This window comes from Strigops habroptila, chromosome 12 (genome assembly GCF_004027225.2).
Source record: "Strigops habroptila isolate Jane chromosome 12, bStrHab1.2.pri, whole genome shotgun sequence".
NCBI classification, from domain to species: domain Eukaryota; kingdom Metazoa; phylum Chordata; class Aves; order Psittaciformes; family Psittacidae; genus Strigops; species Strigops habroptila.
In genome coordinates, this window is record NC_044288.2 from 1,321,160 (window position 1) to 1,346,106 (window position 24,947).

Genomic DNA, 24,947 nt, shown 5'->3' on the forward strand with positions numbered 1-24,947 from the left:
GAGCAAGTGCAGAGTAGTTTAAAATGTGCTTTTAGCTCTGCATTTTTATGTTGGAAATATCTTGAGGTTTCTGGTTTTCATATCTGTATCCCTCTGTATTTAGCTTTTCCTTGTTTATTCAGAGGAGATTGGTAGCTATAAACTGTGTTAGCAAAAAACCCACTGATCTTCTGTGGTTTTAATTCATTCCTTTTCCACTCTTGAAACTTCTGAAGAGATTAGGCAGGTTCAGAACTTGCTTTGCTGTGTTAGATTTCATTTAGAACGTGACTACTTTATCAGGGAGCTGTTGGAGCGAGTCCAGAGGAGGCCACAGAGATGCTGCAAGGGCTGGAGCAGCTCTGCTCTGGAGCCAGGCTGAGAGAGCTGGGCTGGGGCAGCCTGGAGAAGAGAAGGCTCCTGAAGGGGAGACCTTAGAGCAGCTCCAGTGCCTAAAGGGGCTACAGGAAACCTGGAGAGGGGCTTTGGACAAGGGCCTGTGGGGAAAGGAATGGCTTTAACCTGCCAGAGGGGAGATTGAGATGAGCTCTGAGGCAGAAGCTCTTCCCTGGGAGGGTGCTGAGGCGCTGGCACAGGGTGCCCAGAGAAGCTGTGGCTGCCCCATCCCTGGCAGTGTTCAAGGCCAGGTTGGACCCAGGGGCTCGGAGCAACCTGCTCTAGTGGAAGGTGTCCCTGCCCATGGCAGGGGGTTGGAGCTGGATGAGCTTTAAGGTCCCTTCCAACCCAAACCAGTCTGTGATTCTATGATCACATCTCTCTTTATGCTACTGCTGAAGTTTCTTGCCACCTTCATTATGTATCTCATTGGATATTCATCTAGATTACTGTTAGATTTTGACATTCTCTTCTTAGGAGATCACATTTCAAGTGGCTTCTGCTCCAGAACTTTCTTTTCTGTAATTAATTTCTCCAGGTACCTGTTTCCAAATTGTTTCTTTTTTTTAATAGATATCTACTGCCTTTTGGGATGAGCAGTCTCTTATCTCACTTAATCAGTAGGTTTAACATCATCCTATACGATGTCAACTTTCAGATTTGTCACTAGTTTCAAGGTTGGATTTATGTGTTCAGAATGTTGTGGAAAGCATTTGTCATTTGAAGACCTTGATACCTTTAAAACATACTCTCTTTTAGCCTCTCAGGATTGTTCTTGGTTTTAGGGAGAATTTTTTGGAAGCTCAAGAAAATCCCTTTAGCCTTTGCTGGAGGCATCAGTGTGAAAAACAGGGAGGATTTTTTTTGGACTTACTAAAATTGTTCATCCTTCTTATGATGTTTTATTCTCAAAAGATCTACCGCACCCTAAAACACACTGTAATGCAGCTCCCAAAGGGGAAAAAGGAGAAAAAACTCAGTGCAGGAAAATGAAGGTATTTCAAGTCCAAGTTCTAAAGGCAGAGGTTGTTTCCATACCAATCTCAATATACCCATAACATCCTCCCTCTGATACAAACATGCAGTTAACACCGAAGTTACACCTGTTTCTTGTCCTGTTCTTGGGGATATCATTGCTTCACAGAGCTGGAGGATGGGAAAGCACAAACTGTGTGAGTACTGATATAGAGTGTGCTGCAACATCACAGCATTCCTGGTGACGGTCTTCGCAGCAGCCTTGATTTGTCTGTCTCTCATCTTCATTTACAAACTCAAATCTGTGCTGTGCTCCACAAGCAAGAGCAGGTAATTCAGGAACAAAAGAAACTGAGGATCAAGTTCTTCTTGTACATAAGAGCAGAGAGCTTTCACTGAGGCCTTCTTCAGGCATCTGGAAGTGGAAGTTGCCTTCAGGCATTAAAATTAACACCTTTTGACTAGGCTAGAACATTCCTTCTCTCTTGGCAGGCTGCATCCTGGTTGCTGTGGGAACCAGCATTTTTAATTTCCTGACTTCTGTGTACATCCAGAATTGTAACTGTGATGTACTCTGTCACTAAGGTAGCTTTGGGGTTTTGCAAGGAATAGAGCCATCAGAAAGCATTTTATGTAGCACTTCCTGCCCTCAGAATCACTTTGGTGCATCTCAAGGGGCATCTTCATGAGGCTTTTTGGGGACCTGCAATTCATATCAGCTTGGTGAGTAATCACAGAATAAAATAGGAACAGTGAGAGGTTGTTCAATCCTTCCTTTCTTCAGCTATCCCTAAGCTACCCCATGTTGGAAAGTCATCACAGGCATTCTGCTTCAGTGCTCTACAGTTTTAAAGCTTGAACTGGTGTCTGACCTCACTCTCCTGTGGAAAGTTAAGCTGTGACTCCTTGGCCTCTCCTGCGTTGTGGAGAATGATTTTGCCATCCTATTCTTTGCAGCATCTCTCTGCCTCTTTGCAAAATGTTGCCAAATTCCCTTCAGTCTTCTCCCCTCAAGGCTGAGCAACCCCAGACCTTTCCAGCTTTAACTACAGGTCATGTTCTGTGGCCTTCTCAATGCCATTGCTTCCGTCTGAAGTCTCCAAATGAGCCACACGTTACTTGGTGGAGTCCATGCCCTGGCCAAGGCTCTGCTAGTGCTGAGTGGAGCTCGTGAGCCCTTCCATGTCTCTTTATCCATCTTGGGGTGGGGTTTGCTCCAGTTTGCACCATTACTACGTTGTTGATTGGAGCTGCAGTTGTGATCTGCTGATGCCTTGGCACCATTTGCTGCAGCGTGTTCTCTAGCCATGTATTCTGTATGCTTCATGGTTCGTTGTTCTTCACTCAGGGTAAAACACACTGTGTGTCCTTATTGAATTGCATCCTGGTTATTTCAGACTATTTTCCTAATTTGCTAAAATTATTTTGATATCTAATCCTGTCAAGCAACATGCTGGAGAGCATTTGGAGTCTTTCAGCCAGGGTCTTGTTGGTAGGACTTCAACAGTATGGGAGAGAAAAGGAAGAATATGGACAGATGGTTTCAAGTGATGGAGTTACCATGGCTTAATGTGTTCCTGCTCATCAGCTGAGATGTGGTAATGGACCACTGGCATTCTCCTGACCCTCTGCATTCACAAATAAGATGTATTTAGATTCTGTCATCATTGATTATTAGGAATCTTAGCTCAGCTCCTGAGCCGGAACCTGAGTGTTTAGCAGGATCTGGGTTGATAGCAGGTATCCAGGCCCAGAACCTACCATTCTGTTGCATACGAAACACGTAATTAATCCTATTGACTTTATTTTGAGGTTCCTCTATATTTGGATTCCGCCCTCACACCAGGGCTTGTGTTAGGGACCAGATAATTTCTGTGAATGCTCTATGAGAGGTGACGTTTGCTTGTCTGGACTATAGATAAACTCATGTCAGAGATGAGTAGTTTTATAACCCAAAGTAGAATGCACTGTCTGTTCTGCAGAGCCCTTCCAGAGCTATCTTATCTGCCGAGGGAAAACTGCTGTCTGGAGTTACAAGCTGCATCTCTCTCCTGGGCTGTCATAACACATCTGCCACAGCCACTTTTTGGGAAGTGAGTTTGGAAGATAGAAGGGCACCTTCTTCCTGCTTGTTATAACAAAGTGTCTCTCCTTTGAATTCTAAGATGAATTAGCAGTCCCTGCTCATTAACTGCTACCTGTGTCTCTTGGAGTCCATGGATAATACTTGCAGGTAGGACGTGTGTGTTTGTTTTAATAGGCCTATTGGGACTCTTCACATTAAATGAGGCAGGTCCTCAAGGAGGTATGTGAAGTAACAATAAATAGTATATAATCAGATTACCTTTAACCAGTCTAAAATTAATTTCAGGCATCCAGAAGAGGAGAGACCAACAGTGTTTTGCCCCACCAGTACTGCTGCTGTTGTCTTCTGCTTAACCTTCTTGAACTGTTCTTCCCAGGATTACTCATTGCTTGCCGAATTACCTGTATTTGCCAGAAGCAATTTCCTCTGCTTCACTGGCATCTGAGCCCTGTTGCCCAAAAAAATGCTTCTTTCCCGAAGGAGCATTTGAATGATTATTGCTTTCAATTTTCTGCTGAGCTCTCTGCAGCCAACATAGTCTGCCTGCAGTAGAATCTGTGTGTCATGGGTTGGATACGTGTGGAGAGTGGATTTGCAGTATCTCTCCTGTATCGGGGATTGTGTTCCCGAGGCTCAGTCAGACTGCTTCCCCCTCTGTGACACTTTCAAGTATAAAACAGTTTGATTTGAGCTCCAGGAGGTTTGGTGTCATGCAGTGACGGGACAGTGCCTGTTGTTAGAGGATTGCTAAATGATGAAAGATGGTTGGAGAAACTGGGGAAAAGAGGATTAAACTGGGGAGCTGCTGCCAAGCATTAAATGCTTAAGTCTCAGTCGGCAGTATGTGCTTATCGTATATCTTCTCTCCCCTTCCACTGAAGGAAGTAACTGTCTGAAGGGCTGTTACTGTGACAAGCAATTCATTTTTATGCTGAACACCTTTCTTTTTCTTTCCCCAGTGTGCAATAAGAGTATTGCTAACCTGTTCCCACCAGCCTGATCTCCACAGACACAGTCTGCTTTGCCACATTCCTAAATGAGCATGAGCTTTCTTTTTCTGTCTCTCTCCCATCACTTGTTCAGGGGAGAGCTGCCACTGCTAGTTCAGTTTGAATGATAGACTTAATTCTTCAGGGGAAATTGATATTTGAAAAACATGAGTGGTTTGTAATCCAAAAAAGCTATTTCTTCCCCAGCTGGAACACATTCTGTATTAAATTTGATCATAGCAACCTAAAAGCCAACACTTCAAGATGCTTCTCTGTGATGCCAGATTCACCTAGAGACTGTGCAGCACATCTGCTGACACCCATTGCGTGGTGCAGCTGGAGCCGTGAGTCATTATCACTCCCTGTGAACTCGCTCCTAGTGACAAGGAAGAACAGATTGAGCTATCTTGTGGGCCAGACGTTTGGGCCATCTCCCTAACGCCAGTCTTCAAAATCCCTTGCCTTTAGGTGGGAGGTGCACCATCATTGCTTAGCAGATGGCTCTTTCAAGGTGGTGTTACCTTTTAGTCTCTGCACGGTCTGATGTACCATAAGCTCTGCTTCTTCCAAGCCACGTGCTCCAGTAGCTCTCTTGTTTCTAAGCAACTTTTCAGGGAATGATCAGCACTTTGTTCTTTCCTTACTTGGAGCAAACATGGTGTTATCCACCTTGCAATGTGTAGGACTAGGTCTTGAGTAGATTTAGGTATGAAGCTTATAGAGTGACAGTAACTTCAGCGTTATGTTGAGTGATGCCCTGCGCCTAGTAAAATGCATAGATCCACTAACTATTTCTTCCAGAACTGCAGGAAAATCAGCATCTCAGGATCAGATGATTGATAGCTGAAGAGATTAGAGCCAGCTGGTAGCCTACAAAGCAGGGTCATGGTTCTGTCAGCTACCGGAGCTAAATCTGTAAGGAATCACGGTACGGCAGGGATCAGGTGTGGCATGTCGGCGTAAAGGAAACAAAGGTGGTGCGTTGGGGTCTGTGGAGGCTCGGCACGATCCACCCCGTGTCTGTTGCCCCTGCTGCAGGTTGGAGCAAGCACCAGGGAGAGGTAGGCTCTGAAGCCAAGCAGCCTGGTGAGCTGCAGCCACAGCAGTGCCCGTGTGCTTGCCTGGAGCCACTGGAGGCTCCGTATGGTGGGTTCTGCGCTTCTGCACACTCACCCCCTGCTCTGCACATCAGGGAAACTTGCATGGGGTGAGAGCAGTTGGGGTATAACCTTCTGAACAGTATCTACAGAGAAGGGTGAGGAAGATTAATACGGAGAAGACAGAAAACAACCTTGGGTATGAAGTGATTTTTGATGAAGTCCCTGAGGTACAGGTACAGTGGTTTCTTTGGAAAGCAAACTAAAATGAGGTTGCTCAAAAGCTAATGGATTATATTTTTTTTTGTAGTCTGCAGAAGAATGTGCTGATAAAAAAAAAACCATACATCTTTTCTAATTGGGCTACATTTTTGTCCCCTTTATCTCTCTACTGCTACCTTGTTACTCAGATGTAATTTGTTTAGTTTACCTTACATAAAAGGAATAAAGTTACTCTGTGTTATTGGATTCGCAGACAAAAACTTCAGTAACTAAGAGGCAGTGGCAAGGCTGTAACTCAGCTCTGGTGGAACTGGCTTTGCAGGCATCGTCTGCAGTACATAGGTGCCGTTCACAGGCAGCTGAAGGACTGGGTTATAATGAGGCACTTGTGAAGACTTAGCTCAGAAATGTTCTTTCTTCCTGAAAAGGCCCGTAACCTGTTTCCTAGTTCCACTTGATTTTCTGTTTAACTTGTGTCAGCTGAATAAATAGTACCAAGCCCTGTCCTAGAGGTCACTGACGACTGGCTTGATACTACTTGTAATGTGAGCATGTTGTTTTTCTGCTTGAGAGTATCTTCTGGAACTGGAGTGTCTCAGTGCTGATGCCTCGTGAGGTTTCTATGCTTGAGGGCAGTTCTGACAGGAAAAGTTAAAAATAAACTGGTGGGATTGGTTTTGTGTGGCCATTCCAAGGGGAAGATGAGCAGGTACTGCAGGGAGCTTAGCATGAACAGAGGCAGAAACACCAGCTGAGATGGTGGTGGATAAATTCAAGTGATGAATGCAGATGGTGAGACAGCAGCAGACTGGGGGACAGGCCCTGTTCCCCTAGTGTCAGAGGGGCAGCGTGTGCCTCACTGCCTGTTGACTCTTGTTTCTTGTCTTGCTGTACTGGTACTGAGTAGAACAGACTAAAACTTTGGTCAGCAGATGCAGCACTTTTCCTGAATGTGGATTTTGAAATCTCTTTATTTCTCTAACCACTACGTTATCTTTATTTAAACTCTTTTTTTCTTCTTAAACTCGGAGGCAAATGCATCCTGCTATTTTGCTGGCAGAAGAAACTAAGGCCCAGAGCGGGCATGGAGCTCTGGCCTAAACCCGGATCCTATCTAAGGAGTTCAGGGTCCCAACTACTTGTTCTGCCTGACCCAGAGCACTCTGTAGAGAGCACTGGCAAATCTTTGCTGCAAAGCAGATTGTCCAAGAAACTGTGCAGTGGTTTTCACAGTTTCCTTTGTGCCAAGATAAGGAATTGGACAGTGTGCCACCACCAGGAGCTGTCTGGTGATGTGGTCCCAGCCAGCTCCCAGGCTTCTCGCACAAATCTCTGGATAAATGTCAAAGGTTCAGTCTGGTCTCCAAGCACTGTAAATGAGAAAAAGGACCAAAAGGAACAAGAAAAGCAGCACTCAGAGGTGGTCGCTTTCCGAACTCCTGTTTTAACAAGGCACTGATTCTGATCAAAGCCAGTTCCAGCTTTTGAATCCGTCGGTGCCAGCATAACCAGAAGAAGGGATCACAGTGTTTTCAGTTCTTGTTTTGCCCTGCGTTGCCTGCACCCCAAGAGGTGAAGATAAATAACTGTAACAACTGGAGTCTTTTGTGCTTCAGCAGTTAACAAGTTCATCATGTTTCATAGAAACTGCATCCTCATTTTTATTCCAAACAAGATTTCAGCTCTAATTTTTGTTTTGACAAATACGATCTGACATAAGAGCAGTGGGAGTCAAGACCTTTCATTTTTGATCTAGGTTTACATTGCGCTGATCTAAATTCCTCCCCCTTTCACTCTTGCCTTTCAATTGTAAACTTGGTTATTAAAGTTAGCAAAAAAAAAAAGCTATTTGAAACTCTCTGCTCTGTAGCATTTAAACAGTCCTGCTATATGCAAGATTAAGTATGATAGCTTCCTAATGACTTGTGCTGTTCATTTGAAGCATTGGCACAATGCATTACTGTACAGATTTTTTAAATGGCTTTGTTGAAAATGAAGGATTTGGTTTCTGTTCACTGAGAAACTTCATAAAGGGTCGTTTGCCAAATGGCAGGGCCAGGCCCCCTGGGGCTTAGTCTCCATGACATCGGAGATGACATTGCTTAACCTCTTTGCTCTATTGCTTTGGCACTGCCTGCTGAATAGTTGTGTTGGTGAGGTTAGTTTGGGCTTCCATCCATCTCTGTGGCAGAGAATTCATAGCAGCAGGTAATAGCAACAGCAGGGCTATGTGGGTCTCTAAATGCGGGTGACACGGCAAAAAGAAGAGTTTTATTTGAGCTAAATCCTACCATCAGGGAGATGTGTTGAAAAGCTGGTGAAGATGCTTCCATCTCCAGCTGCTTGGGAATTAGAGAATCATAGAATGGTTTGGGTTGGAAAGGACCTGAAGATCATCCAGTTCCAGCCCCCTGCCATGGGCAGGGATGCCTCACACTTGACCATGTCACTTAAGGCTCTGTCCAACCTGGCCTCAAACACTGCCAGGGATGGGGCATTTACCACTTCTTTGGGCAACCTGTGCCACCGCCTCACCACCCTCACAGTAAAGAACTTCTTCCTTATATCTAACCTGAACTTCCCCCATTTCAGTTTAAACCCATCACCCCTTGTCCTATCACTACCGTCCCTGATGAAGAGTCCCTCTCCATCATTCTTGTAGGCCCTCTTCAGATGCTGGAAGGCTGCTATGAGGAATCCTTGCCCTGTGCCCAGTGTTGCAAAGGCAGTGCCTGTAGGCACACACTCCATCGTTATTCCTTGCACCCAGCTTGCAGAGCTGGTGGGAGTTGAGGCAAGGAGCCGGTCTCGTTGCATGTGGTGTATGTGCCTGTTTGGCTTTGCAGCAGGGCGGCCACACTTTAGGTCCTGCAAGCCATCGCGTTTGGTGGCTGCCCAGGATCAGAGTGGCTGTGGGAGCTGGGCAAAGCAACTGGTAAAAGGCCTTTCTCCTTCCTGATGGAGAGAGCTATTAAAGACCCTACTCTCAGCTACCCGTTTGCTGAAGCATCACTTCTGCAGCTTTTTTTAAGACTTTTAAGGGGCAGATTTGCAGCTGGGAGCCCTTCAAGTCTCATTTTTGGCCTGTGATACTCCCAGTTGGCTATTTTGGGAAGAAGGCAGTGATGGAAGGTGACTTTCTCTGTCCCTCCCATCACAGCTGCTCCACTTTGTCTAGAAATTCCAACATTTGCTAAGCTATGGAGGCTGAGCATGTCCGGGGGTTGGGCCCCTTGGTTGGCCATTGGGAGAAGCAGTTGCAGGTCTCTGTGCTACATCTGAGAGCAAAAGGACTTGAACAGGGAGATCCTCAGCCTGTAAATACCATAATGGGCAGAAGGAAGAGCGAGGTCTTGGTTCACCATGTGAGCTGATGCAGAGAGCATGGTACAGGCGTGTTCTATGAGATTCTGGAGCAGAATGCAAGCTGCTGGACTGGCTGCCCCTTCTCTTTGGGCCTGCTCTTCTGCATCCTACTTAATACAAACCCTCTGAGGTAGGACGGAGGTAAACGAATCATGCTTTGTTACCAGTGAGTCACTCTGTTGCCTGACTATTGTCTCTTCTCTTGTCAGTGAGTCACTGACACCTCATTAGATAGAGCAGCCCACGGACCCCAGGCCCTGTTCCCACTAGAAGGAGTGTGGTGGGGCTTTGTTTCAGCTGTATCAGCTGGATAGGCTGAAGGGATGGCATGAGGCTGGAAGGCGAATAGATTTCCTCTGTTACAGGTAACACTTTGGCAGTTTGAACTGATAAGAGCAGGAACAGAGCAGAGGAAGACAAACCATTTTCTGAGCACAGCAAAAACCACAATCTATCTTCTGGTGCCAAGGGAACACATTGAAAATAGCCTGGATGCTCTTGCAAGTGCTCTGCAGTCTCTTTGGTTTTCATTTTTCTTTCTTCATAGTCTGGTGCTATTCCTCTTCCGTATATTTTGTGCTTTCCTTCAGTCCCTGCTCACTCCTCAGTCATGTAATAAAGTCTACCCAGGACTGTGCATCTCAGCTTGCTCTTGTCTGCCTGCAGGGTGCAGAGGGTGGAGGCAGAAGTCCTTTCAAGCTGAAGGTTTTGACCTTGGCTGCAAGAAGCTGTATGAAAAGTTGTGGCTTTCTCTGACATAACCGTCTCCTGTTGTGTGTAGCTCCCACAGAGACTGAAGGAGAACTAAACCCAGGGTAATGTCACAGTCTCCTGATATAAGGCAATTCTTCAGTGTGAAGGCTTTGTCTTTTGCTCTGCAGATCATCTTACTTCCTAAAAAATGTAATCCCATCCTCTAGGCCCTTTCTAATGGAGGAGCTCAACTGTGCTGTGAGAGCAGTGCCTGGGTCGATGTTCCAGCCTGATACAACGTGTGGGCACCCCTTGCTATGGAAGCAAGCTTGGGTTGTAAATGTGAGCAGATGCAAAGTGTTCACATCAGTTGAATTCACATGTGGCTCATGAAAGCTTCAGCAAGTCGAATGTAAACTCTTATTGCTCAACTGATGATCAAACATGCAGTTTCTGTTGTGTACCTGATGCTGGTGGGGTTTGATTGGCCTGTTTTTGCCTAAATTGTTGGGTTTGATTTGCAGATAATGGGTAGCTAACAGGAAGTTCACAGATGCAGCAGCAGTTGTGATTGTTCCACAGTTATACTTAGTCCCTGCTTGGTGCTTTGCAGTGCTTTTCAAGTCTTAATTAGCCCTTATATGTTTGGCAGGAGGTAGGGCAGGTATTCTCCACCTTTGATCAGCCCTCATGGCCTCCGTTTAAACTATATGCTGAGAAGAAAGCTGTTCCCTTTTCTCCTCCAGGCACAAGCCTGCAGGATGCTGGAGGAGAGCATGGTTGCGGTTCATGTGCAGAGGGGCCCCATCTGCTACTCATAGTTTCTCCACTCACCTCACATGGAGGTTTTCACCCTTGACAATCCTCGTTCAGGTTTTGATCAGCACCTCATACCCATCATTTCGTGGCCAGTCTTCATCTGTGTTCTTCAGACATAGCACTACTCTTAATTCCCGTGAAGGCCCTCCTGAGGCTGTATTGCTTGAATGGTCTTGCTCCTCCAGACAGGCATTAAAGCCCATTCCCACTGAGGCTGTGGGGTATGGTGTGTGTACAGTGCCACCTCCTCCCTGTGGAGTGCTCCATTCAGCACCTTTCACAAGCAGAATGTCAGTTAATGGGATGTTTGTTGGTGATTTCTGTGGCAGCGTTCGCAAGCGAGCGGGTGGATGCTCATTCCTCTGGGTGGGTGGAAGCAGGAACAGAGCAGCCTTGTTGCCAACATCGATGTCTCCATTCTTCTCATGCACAAAAGAGCAAATACACTTGTAGGTCGGGACGAGGTGGTACAGGCCCTCCTTCAGCTCAAGAAAAGATGAACCTTTGTATTGCTACCATGAACTGCTGCTTCTGGTGTACTGCTGCTCCCTCAGGGCTGAAAACTCTAGGCCCTGACACTTGCTGTCACAAGAGCTGCCATGAAGTTCTCCAGTTAGAAATGCCCCTGGACAGCCCCTGTGTTCTGCCTGTGGTCCCAGTTCTTCCCACTGCTCCCAGTGCAGGGTTGCTCCTTCCCATTCAGGATGGCCATGGGCTCTCACTGGGCAGTGTAGGAGCTGGTGTGGATTCCAGAGCTCTGTCCTTCCCTTTTGGCCATCAGTGAAGTGACCTCGTGTCTCCTGATCGTGGTGTATCTCCACTCCAAGCCAGTTTTGCAGCAGCATCATAGCACACAGGGCCTTAGATTTGTGGAGACAGGCAGAATCTCAGACATGGAATCCTCCTTAAGTCATTGCTACCATTACTGGATACTTTCAGAAGGGTTTCTTTTGGGGAGTTTCTTGGTTTCTACTTTAAAACTCCCTCAGAGAGAGTACAATGAGGCTGAAACCAGTAATTCAGAGAGGGGAGTGTCAGCAAGAGTCAAAAGTGACAGAGTGGGTTTTGATTCTGTTTCCTTTTGAAGCTGCTTCCCCTTTGATTATATCCCTCACATTACAACGTGCAGATCTGGAAAGGTGATTATTTTTTAACGTCTCTCAAAATAAGCAGCATGTCAAGCAAATATCACCACCTTTATAAATGGTGCCTATATATTGTAATAAACATGCTACGATATGTATAGCACCATCTTTTGACAGCTGAGTATAATCAGAGCCATTGTACATTGTATCACGAGCTCTGTCCTGATGTGTTGGAGCAAAGTCTGAGCAGGAAGGAAGGAAGATGCTCCTGTAGTGAAGAATAAACATGCCACCATGCACAGGGGGGTCAGGATCCTTCCTCCATGTCCTCTGTCCTGGCAAGTACCAGAGACACAGCAGCAAAGTCCTGATGCCTGGTTTGCTCTCTGCATGGTTGTGGCGGGGAAGGAGGTTCATTTTTGTCATTCCCGTGACAGCTGAAGCTGCCAGGGTGGTTCTTGCTATTGCGATAGATGTTGTTAGCTGCAGGAAGAAGGCAAAGGCAGCCATGCAGTTTGCAATTGCTTCAAAGCTGATGCAGAAGAAAGGAAACACCAACAAGACCCTTGTACAGAACACACAGCCCGCGGTTCTTCACATACCCGGTGTTGAGGGGAATGTTTTAAACAAATGTTTAAACTGACACAAAGACAGCCCAGCAGGGAAGCAAGGTTTGCCTTCCACTTTGTCAAACACAGGGAAGGGAAAGCTAAGCAACTCCGAGCTATGCTTTAGTGAGCATGTTCCTAATCCCCAATGCAATTCATGTATTTAATGGCCTTACTTGCTAAGAACATAAAAGGCTTTCTCAATTCAAGCAATATTTTTCACTTTAATTAATCATCCCAGAAACTTGTCTCTTTGTTCAGTTTGAACAAATCCAACTTTTCTCCTTGTCTCCTTGCCGATTATGAAAGGCTTTGTGGATTAGATCATGAAATGCAATCGAGCCTGTTGGTGTTACTCACAGAATATCACAGTGATGGGCTGTACTCAGGTGGCCTTGCCCTTCCTTCTCTTTTGAAAATGTTCTGCCTGCGTTGCTCTGAGCTGGTGTCTCTCCCTGCTAATAGGAATGTACATGAAACTCACATAATCGTTAATATTGAAGAATCATTAAGGTTGATAAAAGCAGCTCTGGCTGCGATTATGTTGTTCTCCATGGTCACTGCTTGTGGAAAACATGATATACAAACATCAGCTCAGCTGCTTTTTAGAGCCCACCAGTTGATCTAGTAGCTGTTTGACTCCATCTATTGCACACTCGGAGATAGCTCCAGTTAGATGCTCATTTTGCAAGCCTGCAGGAGTAAATGGATTTCTAGAGGCTGTCTCTGCTGCCCTCATCCTTTTTCCACAGCCCCTGTTTTTGATGCAGACAGCATCCGAAAGGCAGCAATCTGTAGCTGAGCACTAAAGTCTTGGTTGGCTTTTTATTAAAGCAATAATGTGCTGACTGGCTGAAAAGTGTCAAAACTGCAATCTTGTAACATCAACAAAATAAGGCAGGATGCCTTTCTTAAGGAGAGGAATGCTGAACGCATAAATGAGCCCTGCAGGAAACCAGTAGATCTGAGCACTTCTGCTATGGGAAAAGTATCCACAGTTGCTTTTTTCCCTTCGTAAGAAAAGACCAAAGTCCGAAGGTTCGTGACTTAACTCGCCTTTGCCTTCCTCTCCTCTCTGCAGTAGTTCCTCAACAGTGCATCCAGCCGGCTTTTCCCCCTCAAGCAGAACTGGAATTGAAGTAACACCGAAGGTATTATAGGAGTGAGCATGCAGTGAAAGGCTGGGAAAGCTGGGGGAATTTGGGGTAGTGTTTTAAAGCCTGTTAGTGAGCAGAAGGAACTGGCCTGCAGCAAATAGAAACATGTCTCAGGAAAACCCCTGGGCATGAGCGGCGTGTGTGGGTCTTTGCGGTTACAGTGGGAAGGGAGATGGTGGGGACAGAGCCCGTACAAGAAATGAAATCTGAACCTCATCCAAGCGACTTCCAAGAGACTCGGCTCTGACTGTCAGGGGGTGGTAGGAACGTGGCTGCAAACGAGCTGTGTGTGTGGGCCCGCACGTGCAGCCTGTGACAGCAACACAGAGGCAGCTTCACGCTGTGTCCCTGGTGCGTTACATGTGCGGAGGGATGACTGATGATGATTCCAAACTGGGATCCTCCATGTGAGCATTAGTGTTCGCAGAGTTACCTAGGAAGGCGATGGCCTTTGTAATTAAAGCACAAAGGGGTTTGAGGCACAATGTGCTTCTTACCCTTTGCTTTCTTATGCTAGGAATAATTCTAGGGAACGCTAACAGAGATAAAACTAGCACTGAGATGTTCCAAACCCAGGCTTGTCAACATGTCTAATTTAACCTCAACTGCTACAAGATTGACTGTCTCCACAGCCAGTGTAGTTTTCTTGGCATCCCGTGCCATGCCACATCATTCTGTCTCACTGGAAGTTCTCCTGCAGCCTGTTTGTGTAAGACAATGCTTGGCATGCAGATGTTTTACATGAATGGTCCAAGTTCTTGGTTGGCATTTGCTTCATCTGCATGTGTCCCATTGCCATCTGCTGGAGAATGGTGAGTGTGCTCCTAGGGTCTGTTGTGCCAGCCAGAGGAAGGGAACTGTCCCTGAGGCCACCCACTGCCTGCTGAAGATCCGTTGAGGTTAGTTCCTGGCCTCTGCTGCTGGTGAGGCTGTTTCTGTGATACGCTGGTAGCGGGGAACCCTGCGTCATGGCATGTGCCCCAGACAACAAACACTGCATCAGGACAGAATGACCGAAGTCGTGTCTTGGATGCTTTTGCACAATAAAAGCACAATTCTCTCACCTACGCTTGTAACTGGGTTAGAAAGAGGCTGAATTTAGGTTTACAGCTGAATAAAGAGTAGGGGTGGAATTGCTGAACCACTTTGGTGTAGACAAGACTGGAAAGCACGGCCAAGGCATGCAGCATGACTGGTGGCTTGAAGTGTGGACCTTGAGCTCTTCCTTGAGGGTATTCTTTCAGAAGTGTCAGGCCTTGGAAACTGGGCCTCTCCAAAGCAGCCTGTTTTGGATAGCAGAACTCACTAGTCCTGTTAGAAGATCTCAGCCTAGACCACAGCCAGTCTGGATCCCATCCAGACATCCCCAGTATTGGGACTGGAAGCTGCTGCCTGTCCCAACTCCTGCAGATTGATGTAGAGCTAAAAAAGACTGCATGAATGGGGCTTCATCACGCTGTTCTGTTTGCAATGCAGGAGGCCTTCGAGGAGCTACAGTGGTAGATGCCTTAGATACTCTGTACATCATGGAACTCGAGGAGGAATTCCAAGAAGCAAAGAAGTGGGTGGAGAAGAGCTTTGACTTGAATGTGGTGAGTCAGTTTCTGGGAATGCCTGTCTGTGTCACCAAAATTATGTGTATCTGGTCACTTCTGATCACAGTATTCTCAGAATCATTTGGGGAGGGGAACTGTGAAGTCTGTGGGGGAAGAAACCACTATCGTGATTCTTCTGTCTATACATGGCACAGGGGCCACCAGATCAGACTCACAGTGTCTACCTGAAAATGAGATTCAGTGTTTAATGTTTCTCGTGTTTTGGTCTGGGTTACAAAAGCAGCTGTAGATACTCCAAGGAGGTTTTATTCATCAAAGAACAAGTTCTGTTTCATCTCAGTTAAATGTCTGCCTGTGGTAAGACCAGTTTTCCTTTTGCATTCTATAGATTAAGATGGAAAACACTGATCTCATTGACTGGGTGCTTTGATGGTATGTCATTGCTGTGTGCACAGCAATGTGGAGTGTCTCCACAAGTGTCCACACTCCACACGTGTCTCCTCTTGGAGCACTGTGAGCAGTGCTGGTGTCCTCAACATAAGAAGGACATGGAGCTGTTGGAGCAAGCCCAGAGGAGGCCATGAGGATGATCAGGGAGCTCAAGCACCTCCCGTATGGAGACAGGCTGAGAGAGTTGGGGCTGTTGAGCCTGGAGAAGAGAAGCTGCGTGGAGACCTCAGAGCAGCTCCCAGTGTCTGAAGGGGGCTACAAGGATGCTGGAGAGGGACTCTTCATCAGGGACTGTAGTGATAGGACAAGGGGTGATGGGTTCAAACTGAAACAGGGGAAGTTTAGGTTAGATAGAACAAAGAAGTTCTTCCCTGTGAGGCTGCTGAGGTGCTGGCACAGGGTGCCCAGAGAAGCTGTGGCTGCCCCATCCCTGGCAGTGTTCAAGGCCAGGTTGGACACAGGGGCTTGGAGCAACCTGCTCTAGTGGAAGGTGTCCCTGCCCGTGGCAGGGGTTGGAGCTGGATGAGCTTTAAGGTCCCTTCCAACCCAAGCCATTCCATGGTTCTATGACCAGTGAGGATGTGGCTCCTTGGCTCAGAGTGGGAGCACATAGCGCATACATTTGGAAGGAAGGGCATCGCTCTCTGGGCCCCTGTCCTAGCCACTTCCTAGAGCTAGTGTTAGACCTGCTGGGCCTCTGGGTGCAGCACAGCGCTGTCAGATGAAGGATGCTGTCCATTATCTCACTTTGCGGATGGGGCCCCTTGCCATAGCTCTGACTCTTGTCTCCATGCCAGCTCTCCTAGTTCTCATGGGAGAGCTGATGGGACCTTCTCAGGGCCATATGGAGAATGTTAAAACCAGAGCACAGTTTAAACTTTGAGGTTTTTAATGCCAGCCCTGTTGTCTCTTGTGAAAAATGGTTCTCCCCATTGAAACAATACATGCAGCTGCCTTACAGAAAAGCATCATTTGGGAGGGCACGACTGGCATTCATGTGTTCATAAAAGGAGGACCACATCTGATAAATTTGGTGAATGCTCTCAGTACGTTACTGAATCAATAAACAAGGGACAAAATCAACTGGGAGATAATTTATCTGGATTTCATAACAGCTTTTAATCTTGGCCTGCAGAATAGATTGATCTGCAAAGACAAGAGTGAATGCTCTGGATTGATCGGTGGAATCAGGCAGCACAGCAGAGGGGGAGAGGAGGGAAGTTAATTAAAGATTGGCTCTGTACAAGGAACACTGATAGTCCAGAAACGGGGCTCCAGCACCCACAGGCTCTGGTTGAACCTGGGTGCCGTGATGGCTTGTGCAATTTCAGTTACCATCTGCAGAAAGCACTTGCTCTGCTTTGTAACCTGCAGGTGTTTGGAAAATGCAGGCTAGTGCAGAGATGTGGGTGCCCCTTTGTTGCTGTGTTGGTGGAAGATCTTTCTGGTTTTTGGCTTTATACACGTGAGGGTGGGAATCATTTATCATGCAGATTCAACAGCCAGGAGCATGTAGTTTTTAACAGTACATTTTGCATGCAATCATTTTGACATTGGCTGCTCATCAGCTGAGTAGGTAGAGCAAAACGTGTTCCAGGTGAGTGTGTTCTGGAGTGATTCAGTGAAACTTATCCACATGCATCTGCTGTGTGTGGTGGTGGCACATGGACACCATGCAGGTTGTCTCTGTCAGCATGCCCACCACAGGCTCCCTACAGGCTGTGGTCCTCTCTGAGCCTGCAGATGGGTGAGTTCTTGAGTGACAGAAAATACCTGCCAAATGCAGGCAGCGCATCACGTCTGTCTAGTGCAGTGCCCTCTTCACAGGAAAATGGAGGAAGTCATTTTTCCATGTGGCTGTACGATTTCCTCTTTAAATAAAACATTACAACGGGCAAATTTGTGCCCTGAACTAACTCACAGCTTTCTGCAAGGCGTAACCCAAGTCAGGGTTGGATGGATGGACAATACAGCTGCTCTAACTGATTGACATACTGTCAGCTGGTGATAAATAGGCAGTTTGGGTGTTTCTCCTCCCTTCAGGCTCCATGTGTCACTGTAGAGCAAATAAAGTACTGTGAGATCTTAGACAAAAAGCTGTGTTTCACTGTGGGTGAGGACGGGGAGACTTAAGTATCTGCGTACAATCTGTTCCCCTTAGCTGCCATTTGTGTGTGCAGACTTTGCAGTCAAGTATATCATTATGTCTTTTCAGAATGGAGAAGCATCCTTGTTTGAGGTGAATATCCGCTATGTTGGAGGACTGTTGGCCACATACTACTTAACTGGAGAAGAGGTTTGTTTCTGCAGCTCTGCATGTCTCAACACAGTCACCAATAATGAACTGAGAGGGTTCTCCAGCAGCTTTTCTCTGAGCGTCAGATAATCCCTCCATAACAACAGGCCAAACCTATTGTTTTTCTCAATATCAATATGCCACTAATGTTGTTTTAATTAAGTCTCACATAATTACCTTGCACACACCGTGCATGGCTCATTGGTAAAGGTATTTTCTCCTGTGGGCAATTCCATCAAGACTCGTTTTCAGCTGGATAGAGTGTTCCCTAGTGAAATGCCATTTGCAGTGATCATTGTCTTTGTCTGTCCCTTTGTATTCTAAACATAGGCAGTATTTCACCAAGCATCATTCCACATCCTTGCTCAGGCTAAGGAGGGCAACTGCTTAGTGGCAAGTGCTCCAAATGCTACCTGGACAGTCTCTCTCTAGCAGTAATCCCTAAGACAAAGTGCCCTGGGCTGCAGGGAAGGGAGGTGGCAAAGGGGACCTGCATCCTGCCAACAGAGTGCTGCAGCGACACACAATGTCCCCTTGCCCAGCAGCTGTGGGTGTCACAGACCCATCATAGTGAAGCAGCCCTGCAGTGGATGCTCCCATACTCACTTCCACTTCCCTTCTTTCTCTCCAGCCTGGCAGAGGCCAGGGCTTAATGCTATAATCTGTTTTATAATGTGCCTGGCCTGGAATTCTACAGATGGCTGTAGAGAGATTAAGAGATTATTCCTTTGCTCTGGAAGTCTTAGGCAAGCAGAAACTCTGATTCACAGGGGAGTTTTGTGAGTGAAGGAACTGGAAGACTGGCTCTTAAATGAGAGCTTAGCTCCCATGCCACACACTCACCGTGGCTGGGTGTTGTCCACCATAATAGGATGGGATGGCTCATCACTGATCCGTGGAATCACAGGAGGAGCTCTATTACTTTAGTTGCATTTTAAATGAGTTCCAGGAATGACTTCTTTCTGTGATTTCCCTCTAGGGAAAACTCTCAAAGACTCGGTGCCCCAACATAGGGCTTGTCTTGGTCACAACTTCAACAGGCTTCAGATCAACAGAGCAAAAAGAAACGACATTAAACCGTAGAACTCCAGCAGTGACCTCTTGAAGTGCAGTCAGCAGCAATGCTCATCAGCCAGGGCAGTGCCTGGCATATTCCCACTCAGTGTCACCACTGAAAGGCAAAACTCGTGCCCCAGTCTCTTGCTTTCCCTTCTGAACCAAACCCCTATCTCCTTGTGAGTGTATCAGAGGCCTGCAGGCCCACAGGAGAGCTCAGATTTCTTCAGTGCTGTATTTTTAGAGCAATAAATTCCTGCTTTCTGTGAACTACTATGACAGCTCAGACTGGTATGGGGGGGCTAGAGGTAGAAGGCTTGTGCTTTATCTCCTGAGTCACAGGCTTCCCTTGGTCAGAACTAATCTCTGGAGCAAAGATTAGTGCTTTTATCAGTTTGTCCCAAAATAATTGTATGTGGTAGCTTTGTGCTGCAAGCCACCATAAGCTATAATTTGATTTGAAAGCCCAAAACAGAGACATTACAAATGGAAAAGGAGCGGTGTAGCCATGAAACCATGAATCCTTCCTGGAAAAGAGTTGCAAGTAAAAGATTGTTCGTTGGAAACCATGTTTTTTCCAACAGGAGATGACACAAGCTAGGCAAACCCATGTTGTAAATCTAACATGTTGTAAATTCTAACTCTAGAAAGATTTCTTTTAATGTTAATTCAGTCATTTCACCTCCCTGTGTCCTCTGCCACCTTGGAAAAAGGGAGGAATTTGTCCCCAGGGAGTGCTCTTCGGATGAGTTCAGATCACAGAAGTCTGCTGCTGAAGTATAGGGGTGTCCTGAGCTCTGCAGCTCTGAGTGCTCTCATCCAGGCTGAGGGTTTGGCAGGGGACTGGGCCTGCTCTAGTGGAGATTCTTAGAGGACACTAATGTAGATACCAAAGTTCAGCATGACTTCTGGTTCAAGTCTGTCGTGCAGTGGAACTAGGGCAGCAGCACACCTGAAACAGCAGATTCTTACAGTGCAGCAGGTTTAGGTTTATATAATGGTGTGTTTGAAAAACTGGATTTGAAAGAATCCAGCGTGACTGGTCTTCACAAGCAGCCCATCAGGTATTGATCCTCTCTTCTTCTTTTAACAGGTCTTCAAGAGTAAAGCTTTGGAACTTGGAGAGAAACTTTTGCCAGCTTTTAACACCCCCACGGGTATCCCACGTGGCGTCATAAATCTGGGCAGGCAAGACACACGTCCTTACAAGCATGTCAATTTGTTTCTGAATGTTTGTAAAAGACCAGGATTCGAGCAGCAGTTCCTCAGAGGTGCCCCCCTCTAGTGCAGATTCTTCGAGGTCATTTGTTTTGCCAACTCAAACCCAAGAGGTGCCTTGGCAGAGATTGCAGGTGACTCAAGTTAAACCCAGCTGTGTTTTAGTAATCTGGGGCTCTCTGCAGCTTCCTCTTCTACCTCTTGGCAGGGCTCCCTGCTGCAATAGCATTTTCCTCACTCTCGTCTTCTTTGGAAGGTTATTTGTAGTCTGCACCTAGCATGCACGTAGCTCTGTATCTTTGCAGTGTGCCCAACTAGATGCATGTGAATTTATCCATGTTTGGAAATCTTGGGAAAGGAACTGGATGGGACTGGCTGAGGGGGGGACTAGAAGAGGGGGGACTATACAGATCCTCTAGTTTTCTCCTTGCTGCCAGCACTCAGCCAGTCTTCTTCACTTGGAGCCAGAACATTTCATGTCAGGTAGGTGGTGGTCTCATGCTGGAGGGGACTTTTGGGTCAAATACCTTGCTGAAGGTCTCTGAGCAAACAGAGGCACACGTGGCAGCTGGACTCCCAGTCTCTGATTCTTGCCAGCAGACAGTGTTCCCTGCCAGTGAGGGCTCATTGCCTCATTTTGATGCCTAGACACAAATCCCCCAGGGTAAAAGCTGCAGCTGAAACAGAGACAGTTGGAAATGTGGGTTAACAAAAGCCTTTCATCCTTACCTCTTGCAAAACTCCGAGCAGCAGCCACGAAAATCATTATTCATCTCTTAGCCCAACTCTCCTGTTTGGTTCGTGTCTCTGTGAAGTGCAAGACTTTCAGATATTTGGCTCAAACTGCTACGTTGCTCAGGTATCATTGACACCCCTCACTTGTCTTACCTGCACGTGAGCCTGGTGAAGAATGGAGCAGACACCACCACTTTAATTGTCGCTTTTTACAGAAGAGACTTTCTGCTTCCTCTGTGGCTGATAAAGACTCTGTGGCACAGACTAACCTTTCACAGAAATGCCAAACCTCCCCTGCCCTTTGTGGAGACAATTGAAACAGACTGTGCCTGCCTAGACATTCCCAAAATGTTTTGCTGATGACCTTGACTAAGAGCAAAGAAAAGCAGCACTGAGCCCACAGTCAGAACCCATATTACTGGCTTAAGCTCTGGCTTCAGGGCCATGAAACTCCTCTGAGGGCTCGGAGGGTCAATTGATCAGGAGCAAGGATGAAGTAGTCTGACTATTTCTACTGACTGCTACTACTAAATCTGTAGTCTGACTACTGCAGGAACATGATGAACAGCCAAAGGCTGTGAACCCAAAGGGGCAGGGAGTTACTCAGTGTGAGATTGCATGTGGAGGTGGAAGCAGAGGAGAGCGAGGTGGTGCTGTACAAGCACACTGACCCAAATGTTGAGGTGAAACCAAAGCCCAGAAGAGTTTTGCAAGAAGGAATTCTCTCTCCAGTTCTACTTTTGCAAGAATGTGCGAATTCCAGAAAGAATTAGCACATCAACCCAGAGGGAGGGGAGTCTTGCAGCATGTGTAGGTTTTTGGTGGTGTTAGCGGGGGGGGGGGTGGTGGTGGTGTTAAGAATGACATTCAGACATTTGAAACAAACAGAAGCGGGCATTAAGTCAATTCCTATACATTTTTGAGGCCCCAAGTACATAGACCCCCACCCCCCAGCTCCTCCCATAGCTAACTGCCTTTATCTCTTCCTATCACTTCACACACAAACACCACCTTTTCCTCTTGTGTCCCCTTTCCGCTGATGTGCTTCCCTGTGGCCTCCTGTTTTCACACAGGCACCGTATCATATCTCACACAGGCTTGTTTTCCATCCTGCTGCTCCAACTGCCACGCTGTCTGCCACGTCCTGGAGTACATTGTCTTCTCAAGCTGCTGCTCCATGCTCCCTGCCCTGTGTGTTGCTGCGTTGTGACTTCTGTCCTCATGCCTCCCATTCTGGGTCCATGGTCCATGCTTCCCTTCTCCTAAACCCTCTACACCTCCAGATTTTTCTTCATCATCCTGTCCTGGTCTCTCTCTTGACTTGGCTTTGGATCTTTGTGAGGGAAGGAGATGATACAACCCCGTTTAGCAGCTTCCAGGTCCTGCCCGTCTGAACTGGCTCAGAAGGCAGCTTCTGTTTGTGAGATGGTGTTTGTTAGAGTGTCCCTTCAGGGCAGTAAATGAAGAAAAAGTAATTGACTCTTTTAGATAGAACACAGTGGGATGGTTTCGCACCCCAGCGGCTGCCAGGTTGTGTCCAATGTGATATTAAAACCAGCATCAGCCTGGGCAGGCTGAAGGCTGCATGGGGAGGTTTGTGCCATAGACACTCCATGTTCCTGGGTACCCGTTTCAGCTGCATCCTGTGTTTTCAAATGAAAAGCTGGTGCTGCAGCCTCCTGACATTTCACAGGAAGGTTGACGTTTGGCAGTGACTGAGCAATTGGAAACAGTGTGAACATATTGCTGATCTAATGGCTTTTTTTGTCTGGAGGCGAAGCAAACAGCTCTGGACCTGAAATGGTTTTCCATAGATCACATGGAGGGGAAGCTTTTTTTTCCCCCTTCAGAAAGATCATTAGTTTTGGCCTCCTGTAAACAGCAGAAACCCTTTTCCTTCTACCAGACACTTTTCAGGCGCCATCTAGTGCTACCCCCTCATCACTGGAAACCTGTTCCCTCATCAGTGTCAGCTGCAAATAGCACTCACAGAGATGTGAAAATCAAACCACTTCACTTCTGAGTCCTAAAAATGTGTGTGTGTCCTTTCCATGGCCCCTGTTGAGACGTGGTATACACTGCAGGCACATAGCAAAGGCAGGATCTGCGCTGGGGGGACCTCAGGCTGTTTTTCCTGGCAGTGAAGGTTCCCTTTTCCCTCCCTGCAGCGGCATGAGTTGGAGCTGGGGCTGGGCATCTGCTGGAAGCAGCATCTTGGCAGAATTCGGTACCTTGCACTTAGAATTCCTGCACCTCTCGGAGCTCTCTGGCAACCCTGTGTTTGCAGAAAAGGCAAGTACTTCCCAACTTGGTCTTTAGTGAATTGGTCTCTTCACTGTGCTGGGATCCGTGCTGTAGCAGAGCAGCACTGTGGTCTGCCTGCAGCAGATGACATGGTAGCAAAGTGTTCCTTCTCCCCAGTACCAGTAGAGCTCACAGGAGGAGAAAGCTTCCAGAGTGGGACAAAGGTTCAGAAACCTGTGCCTTGCAGGTCTCCAGGCCTCAGAGCATCTCTGAGAAGGTGCCAGTGAGCTCCTGTTGGAGATCCTGCCACACCAACAGGCCTTGGAAGGCAGCTGCCCCAGTGCTTCCTTTGGCTGTTTCCATTTGCTGTAGCCCCTTCGCCTGCCTCTCCGTCACTTGCAGCCCCCGGGGAGATAGGGATGTCTTTTCCAATGTCTGTTGTGTGAAGTTGTAGCAAAAACTCACTCAGACAAGGACACAGCCAAAATGAAACCATCTGTTGGACGAACAGATGAGAGAGACTGCGAAGATAATTGTTAATTCTGATATCCTAATAGTAGTGCCTTGTACTTGCAGACCTCTTCACTCTAAATAGGCATTAAATGTACACTCCAGCCAGCAAGAGTTCTGCTGAGGTTTCTTGTGTAGGAAAGGCGTGACAGTTGACATATTGGATTCCTTTTGTGTAACTTGTAACTGAAAATCTATTAATATTATACATTACCTTGAGCTTTTTTTTCCACAAGTGATCTTGTAGTGCATGTGAGCAACTTAATAAGTGTGCTGCTGGATACCAGCAAGCCATTAGCTTCTGCTGCACATCCCTGAGGAACCAGCTTTGAGGGAGGCAGACTGTTCCAGTTAGAACCCAAATACCTCCGTGAGCCCAAAGGAAATGGGGCCTCTCCACAGCCCCACAGTGGGGTGAAAACAGACAGTGGTTCTAGAAATGCCAATAAAAAGCTCAAAGTATTACTTTTCTAGGGTATGTCCAGTGCAGATCTGTCAGTTGTGAAACAAGAAGAGAAGGTGATGAAGAGAGAGGAAGAAAGAGAAGAAAGAAGCTAGGAGACCAAAATGGAGAATAGGATGGAGTATATGGAAAGCAGTAAGGGTGGTGTAAGCACAAGGAATGTCGCAGAGGGGTGAGCAGGAGAGGAAGGCAGAGGGTGAGGGACAACTAGAAACCAAGGGAACTCTGTAGGGAAGATAAAGACAGAGTGGTGATTTGAAATAAAGGAGACAGGCTAAAGATTCCTGAGGACAGTGATAATGACAGATTGCTCAGAGGAAGGGGGGAGCTGAGAAAAGACTAGTAAAGGGAACAGTGGTATGGAAAGAAAACGTGTGTGAAGGAAATGAAGGGGGGGGGGAGAAGATGAGCACTGGAATAACAAGGGTGAGAAGATGCTCTGTTAGAAACTGGAATTGGATCCATATTCTAGGGCCAAACTGTGGCATTTTGAGCCAGGGTCAAGCCTTTGTCCCCAGCCTTATAAGCCCAGGGAGGGGTAAGGGTAGAACCTTTCTACTGGACTCTGCTGAGCAGAGTGTGCCTGGTGTGTGCCACAGAACGTGTCATCGCCTTCATGCTGACAGCCTCTGAGAGAACACAGAGGATGGTGTGGGCTCCATCAGCCCATCCCCTGGGAAGCTGCTTCAGAGGAACAGATTAACTCATTAACTTGCAGCTTGGGATTTGTGTGATTTTAGCAGGAATAAAGTCCATCTGTGTCTTTTATTCAAACATGTCATTAATATGCCACACTACTGAACTCCAGTAAATACTCTGCAGCATGAGGACTTGGAAGCACCAACTTAAGTCTGTAGCCAGCTTTTGGTGTACAAATTCTCTAATTTGATAAAAGGTTTAGAGTATATTAGCTGCTCTGTAGGTTATAATAGAATATTTATGCTGCG

At 46.8% G+C, this 24,947-nt stretch overlaps 1 protein-coding gene across 4 annotated transcripts in view; it reads left to right on the forward strand.

Annotated features, from left to right (window-relative positions):
* Window positions 1-24,947, forward strand: part of MAN1C1 (mannosidase alpha class 1C member 1) — a 63,410-nt gene that overhangs the window by 27,355 nt on the left and 11,108 nt on the right. For 3 of the 4 annotated variants that reach the window (XM_030505176.1, XM_030505178.1, XM_030505175.1), the window contains exons 4-7: window positions 14,949-15,064; window positions 17,694-17,774; window positions 19,924-20,018; window positions 22,952-23,075. In XM_030505176.1, the coding sequence (XP_030361036.1) occupies window positions 14,949-15,064; window positions 17,694-17,774; window positions 19,924-20,018; window positions 22,952-23,075 (416 nt within the window). The remainder of the gene's footprint in view (window positions 1-14,948; window positions 15,065-17,693; window positions 17,775-19,923; window positions 20,019-22,951; window positions 23,076-24,947) is intronic. The other variant, XM_030505177.1, reaches the window with a different exon arrangement.